The 7,219-nt window shown below is 42.6% G+C and overlaps 1 protein-coding gene across 1 annotated transcript in view; it reads left to right on the top strand.

Moving 5' to 3' along the window:
* Window positions 1–812: 812 nt before the first annotated feature.
* The window catches only part of T265_08378 (hypothetical protein), a gene marked incomplete at both ends in the record, with an annotated part of 32,140 nt that continues 25,733 nt past the window's right edge, over window positions 813–7,219 (top strand). Inside the window, one exon of the mRNA XM_009174162.1 lies at window positions 813–1,301. Within this exon, the coding sequence (XP_009172426.1) occupies window positions 813–1,301 (489 nt within the window). The remainder of the gene's footprint in view (window positions 1,302–7,219) is intronic.

The following is a 7,219-nucleotide window of genomic DNA, read 5'->3' as shown; positions in this document are numbered from 1 at the left end:
ACCTTCGCTGACGACTGGGTCGTGTTCGCAGAAAGTCAGGCATGCCTTAAAGAGAAGCTTGAAGCTGCTGCGGTCGAGGTGGGAAGAGCTGGCATGAAAATAAACGTCCGAAAGACTAAAGTGATGGTTATTTGTGGGGACAGGAAACATCGGGTAACAGCGGTCTCAGTCGAACCATTTCGCTTCGCCGAGAAATTCATCACTCCTCTGGGTCCAACAGATACCGTAACATAATTTGGCATTCCCTTTACTTCCAAGGGGAAAGAGGTCTTCAACCACCAACAGCACCTGCTCAAACTGCTCGAAGAAGTGACGCGTGCCCCGCTGAGTTGCATCAAAGAATGGAGATCACGAGGAACTACCTGACACCAAGGCTGACATACTCGTTCGTGCTTGGCCAAGTTCACCGAAAGACGCTTAAGATATTGGACAACTACATCAGGCAGTATAATCGTGGCTGACCACGTCTACCGAAAGACACCCCGATCAGCTATATCCATACCGGTAAACAACACAGGGGATTTAGTATCCCATTTCTGAGTGCAACAGTCCCGATGCAACAGAGAGCACGTATCGAAAAGATCATTTGTACCAAGTGCTGAGTACTGCGCAATGTGGTCAACGATTCCGCGTTTGGCAAGATTGTTCGAGATCTCAACCTTTCAATCCCATCCAATGGTGCATGCGTAAACACCAAGGAGGAGCTGGTGGCTGCTTGGGATGATAGTCTGCACAACAGCGTCGACGGTCGCGGTTTACGAGAGTTGGTCACTTCGCCTCTCTCGAATCGATGTCTCGTATTCCCAGAACGAATGTTTCCTCGGATATTTATCCGCGGTATCCAGCTCCGATGCAACCTGCTTAGGACGAGAGTTAGAAGCGCTCGGCATGGTCATGGTGGCCAGACGATCTTATGTCGTGGGAACTGTGGCCAACCGGAGGGTTCAGTGCACATTTTGCAATCCTGCTGGATCACGCATGACGCCAGATGTGCTCGTCATAATCGGGTTGCAAGAGAACTCGCAAAATATCTCCGTCCACTGGGATATACTGTCTTCGAAGTGTTGAGAGCACCTACTTCGACGTACTTTATCAAACCTGACCTAATTGCTGTTCGAGATCACCGAGCAACTGTAACAGACGTTATTGTAATCTCGAATGTGCGCGAAGTGACTGTGTGGAATAAGAAGAAGCAGAAGTATGGTGCTGGTGAATATTCCTTCACCATAATCTCAGCCCTGCGTGCAATCGGTTTTGATGTCGACTTCTTCGTCTACCAGTCGATGATTATCTCATATCGGGTGATGTGCTTTCCTCAATCCACCAAGGCTGTTATTGGACTTCCTTAGGTCACAGTCAGTGATTTGTGTTTGCTTGCCATTGTGGGCTCTCTGCGTACTTATGAAACATTTATGGCTGGCACATGGCGTAGAAGGTACGTTTTTGCCATTTAATCTCACACAAGACCCAGTATGACGGATACATTTTGCCTAATGTGCGAGACTTGATTGTGCTAGCTCTTACCGAGCCTTGAAGAGCATTCAACATTGTTTGTCCTTTCTTCGGTTGTTGGCCTTCAGACGCGTTTCCATGTCAAACGTTTTGCATACTTTGGAATTCATCTTATCAGACTGGAACTGTTGTTGGCATGAACTCGAATGAGACGTTTCTCTGTTTTTCCCATATTCTCCTGTTACTCTTTCGCATTCGTCGCTTGCGTTCACTTTTTATGTTTGTGACCATGCTCTTTAAAAACAAATGACAATAAGAAAGGTAGCAGCTCAAAGAGCTCTAGAAAAAAGAAAAGTTCACAACAGGATCAAAATACTAGGTCCTTAGTTTTCTCCATATTCCGCTCCATATTTGTTATTCATTCTGGAAGCCAACTGAACTAACGCGCCTCCAACGCTCTGAAAACCACCACCCCGGTGGAAGACAGTCGGATAATACGGAATTTCGAAAATATACTTAGAAGTTAGACGGAAATGGTTCTTTAGTATGCCACTTTCAAGCTGAACTAATTGATGCCGTTCGAGAACTGTCATTCCGGATAGGCATATGACCAGTACATATTCTCTGTTTTCGCGCGCCGAGTAATAAATAACAGTGTTGAAAGAAGTATCGTGCTATTCTCACTTTGAGCAAAAGCATTTGAGCTTATTAGTTCTGCCAGTATCAGGTGAGTCAAATATTTGATAACCATCCAAGTTCCACATGAACCATGCAACACGTGAAGTTGACTAACTGTAGTCTTGGTTCCATTCTTGTGTTGGTTGTACTGCTGCTAGCGGAGGTGCCATAAATTTCTTCTGGTGCGTTTTTTTAGAAACCGACACCGAATACCACTGTAAACTGACAATTGTGAGCGTTCAGTCATCCAGCCGGTCACATGACGTTTTATGAAAAGAACGAATATTCTCAAGCAGAAATGAGAATGACAGCCAGAATAATCCGGAACCGTTTCTGCTAAACGGATAAATATTCATGTCTAGAATGGTTTCAGCACCCTGGACTCAATCAAACTCACTTGGGATTCCAACACGATGATTCTATGTTAACTCGGTTGGACAAAATATTGAGAACTTCTCTAAAAAAATTGAGTAACAAAATGTTTACGTTGGCAGCTTGTGAGATGCACGAAATTAGTTCAGTGAGGGGACGAATAGAGTGCACCGTTGGCAGAATGATAGGTAATGCTTCGGATCGAACAAAAAACCACTAAGGTTAAGAACCATTGAGCGTGCAGAACACACTAATTGTCACAAGTAAACAATAAGTCTGGTATTTCAAGCGAATTTTAAAAAAAAACTAGTCAGGACACTAAAACGCGATCTTCTGTCATTGAGATGGAATTTTAGAGCGGCAAGCGAAATATGCTATTGATATTCTTCAATTATATAGCAAAGATAAGATAGTCTTGGAACCTTGAAACTCAAAACTTGCAGTGATTCAAGTAGTCTTCTTGGCTTTTCAAAATGTCGAATGCTCATAACAAATCTCCGTTCCCCTAAATTTTTGTAAGAAATACCCCGAGTGATTCGGCTTTATTTAGTTTAAGTTTATTGTGACTTTCGAGGAGGCCCAGAATGATGCGGCAGTTTTCCACGATTTTCCGTGCTGTACGCCTTCAGGTCCATCATCACATTTCATGCCCGTCACTCGTTCCAAGTTTTTCTGCATAGTTTATTCCATGCTATCTTCGGCACTATATTGAATGGTAGTCTGACGTGCCGTATTCGACACTGTCAAGTGATGAAATTAACTCTTCCCTCAATCTTCCACCGGATATTTATCCAACAGCTTAACCAGCTGACGATTCATAGCTGTTTTTGTGGCCTTAAACCATAAAACACTCGGTGAAGCAATGCAACATCCGATTGTTTGATCTGATTGTCCCAGCGTCGACAGTCGTTTTAAACTTAGATGAGCTACCCTCAATATAAGCTGAGTATTCACTGACCGTGTCACTTTAATGCCAGCTAATAACTTTAGTCCGTTTAGTGTCATATCTGGAACCTTTATGATGAATGTGCAACGGAACTATGAAGGCAAAGTCTCCAGTCATGGATAGAAAGTGTCAAAGGAAAAGAAATAAGAACAGGGGAGTGTGTTCCGGGTTCCTGGACTGATAATGGGTAAATGCCCTCTATCCGATACTCCCTTATCACAGTGGCCTCACACTTCGCTCCTCTGCAAATGTGAGATACAGTGTATGACATACATTTCTATGCTTCGCTCCAGAATTCCATATAGCATCTCCTTGGATGCTTCACTCCATGCTACATCTAAAAGACCACTTCTCCACTGTTTGCTGTTCTGCTCTTTTGGACCATTACATGCACCTAAGCGACGTTTACGGCGAGATCTCGGAGGGGACCAACAGAGCCCAAATTATATCAAATGGTGTTCAATATTCTTAACAAACTCATCACCAGCCTGTAACGCCAAGTACGATACACATGAAGTCCATAAACGGTCTATCAAATCTTTAGATAAACCATTTCTGGGCCCTTTTGTAACTCCCGCGCTTGACTGAACGTTCACACTCGTGCGATTTCTTAACCGAAATGAAACACTGGAATTTGTTCATTCTTGAACGATGAGGTTAACCATATGCGCCGTGGCACCGTGGGTAGAAAGCTATTTGTAGGTTTCCGGTAACGTAGGTTGTATCATCTACGAAGTTTTGTAAAGTGGCAGGTAACCAAGATCCTTAGCCACCATTCGCATGCCTTTTGAAACTTGATTACCTCTTATAGCTAGAGTACATACTCGTCAGCGATAATTAGAATTTCAAAAAGTTGCGTAAATGAGACTATCAGGCTTCTAATTCTACAGCATTTTTATTTAAGTCGTGATTTTTTTCAAAAGTTGTGAAGTGACACTTACATTGTTCCTTACAAAACCTGTATGAAATAAAATTGTAAACCTCTGTCTCGGCATCAGCTCAGGCTACCTGACCTCTTGAGACAACATATTACGCAGTGCCTGTATTTGTCGCATGTTTAACAGTGAACAGAGCACCTGGTTGTGGGGCCGGGACAGGCAGTGGGATATTTATAAGGTGTACTAGACAGAAAACAGAAAAGTTGGCGGCCAACGATATCCTTATTTGATATGATTTGATCCTAACGATTGCTATGTGAAACATTACCGTTCCTTGTACCACAATCAAACACATCACAGATGACCCTATTTAGCCAGTTTGGTGACATATACAGCACAGTACACTTGGCAGTGGTAAAATCTGAAGCAAATCTGGGGTTAAGGTGGCAAAATCGCTTACCGCACAAATCGACATATTGCTGTATTCAATATTATCAGACAATAGTCGACATAAACTCCGAAGTAAATAGTCTCGCCACTGACTGACTGCGGTTTCTCAAAAGAGAGGAAAAGTTCCCCACTACACCTTGTTTAGTTCAGTTCTTGCATCTTCAGATAGTGTATGTATGCAACGAAGTCAGGTGGGCCGAAACGAACCGTGTATCACAGATGTTAATCACTAATTGATGACTAGAGAACATCACGAATAAGTATGTTTTGGTCCGTATATGTTGTCCTTTTGGGATGAGAAAACACCGTCAAACTTAGAAAACGGTGTCGTCGACATGATTCATGTTGGAGGGGTTGGTTGATTGGCACTACTTAACACAGTTCAGGAAGTCTTGGTTTACGAATGAGGGCGTATTGTGTTTTCTGAAAGTACGGTGGAGTGGGTATTTGCAGAAACACGCTGAAGACTGTTACATAGGGAACCTGTCTAATGGTCGGCATCTGCTGTCATTCACAAACAATAACAAACGAGCACTTTTTGTGTTACGTAACCGGAATGATACGGTAGAATTTTACGATAAGGATGCATTTGAATATGGTAAAAAGCAGTGACAGCGGAAGATGCCAAAGCAGCTCTAAAGCATGAAATATTCTTTCAAGACGGAAGATAGAGGAAATTGACCTCACATGGGTTATTTGCAAATGCAGCCGGGTTCACATTAGAAATAGGCAATCATCGCCTAATAACTAGATGGCAAAGTTTTGTTTGCCCTACTCTAAATTCTCAGGTTGCTCGAAGTCACTCAGATCGTTCAAACACGTTTGCTCCAAATCAGTAAATGAATCGCCCTGAAGCACCTTTGGCTATTTATGCAGACATCCCCGCCACTCTTTTTCAGTTCATTGAGTGAAAGAACATTCAAGCTTTGTCCTCAACAATGTGACCTGACTTCAGCAGTGTTTTCTTGCCTGCGTTCGAGAAATTGAACTGCTTTTTTGTCCGCCGATTTCAGCTTTCTGATAAGTGGTCAGTAACAGGATGGGGAACAGATCAAACCAGATCGCCCGACACGGTCATCCATGGCATGTATCCACTCCAGAATAAATAGCAGATAGAACTTGTCTTGCACCTTCACAGTATCACTCTCTAACCAAATTTGTGGAAGTCGATTCAGATTGGAACCTTGGTTTGTAGTAACTTGAAATTCAACTTCGATATTACTGTAAGAGTAGCTCTTACGCAAACGCATACCATGCAAACACGTCTTGACAGAACTATGAAATTTCTCAATTAGAGGCCCTGTTTTTTAAGCCAGTTAGATGTATTTCAAAAGCTAACCCTAAAGGCTGTGAAGCTACGATTTCTTGAAAGGTTTACGTTTTCACTCCTTTGGGGAAATCTGTCATCACTGCGAGAAATCAATAAAAACGAGACTTATCAGATTTTTTAGCCAGTTGGCTGGAATCAATTACGTAGAAATGCATTAGTCGAACTCTCATTAAGGTGCATCCAATGTTTTAGACAAAAACGATCTGATTAAACTACCTAGTAGGAGAGAGCACACTGATAGAACGCAGGCTGTATGCTAACACCTACGGTGAATTCATTCCGCTCGACGGCCACAATTTGGTACAGACTAACCATCATGAAAGCTTTCCGAATACCGGCGATTTGATCACGTGCGTAAGATCTAGTTGCTGTAGTTCCTCTTGTGCTCTGTGTAACGTTTTGCTAGTACTGTTATGTAATACACACCGCATTTCTGGAACCAAAGTATACACCCGAGTGCTGTTACTTCTTATTTATTTTCATTTATCAAATCTTTTTCCATTGTGGTGTTTACTTACCAGTGCTGATCTATACGTCTCCCTCCACCTGATCATAACCGATTGGCTTGTTTCCACTTCACGTCTCTAATGTTCATTTCCCACTACATATAACACCCAAAATGACCAAGTATTTTCAATCCATATTGCATACATTACTGCTATAACTAACATTCTAGGCTGACTTATCTGATCGTTGCTTCGGGCATCCGTCCTAGGATACCGAGAAAGATAAACCAAAGTTCTTTAATAATGCAGACGATGAATGGAAAGAAACAATTTCACAAAGAAAAACATTTATATTTTATATCGATTTTCAAACAGGTTAGGAGGGAAAGAGATGAAAATGGCAACAAGGGCCTTCATGCGGAGGTCAAGAAGCTGACAAGGCAGATCAAGTTTTAGATATTTCGCCCGGCTGAACGATGATCCTGAACGTTTCTTGTCAAAGAAAGCCACTACTTAATATGCAATGACTTGGGGCAGCGTTCTCAAACAGCAGTCGTTACCCCACACTGTTTTTTCGGTACTGACCGGCACAGTAGGATGACTTAGCAGGCTCGAAGAGCGATCGGCTCCTACCTGTTGTAACTCATGTTTTACAATGATGCCCCTG

The sequence above is a fragment of the Opisthorchis viverrini genome, assembly GCF_000715545.1.
Source record: "Opisthorchis viverrini unplaced genomic scaffold opera_v5_213, whole genome shotgun sequence".
In the NCBI taxonomy this organism is placed as follows: domain Eukaryota; kingdom Metazoa; phylum Platyhelminthes; class Trematoda; order Opisthorchiida; family Opisthorchiidae; genus Opisthorchis; species Opisthorchis viverrini.
The sequence above is the reverse complement of the archived record's forward strand: the minus strand, read 5'-3'. Positions and strand labels throughout refer to the sequence as shown.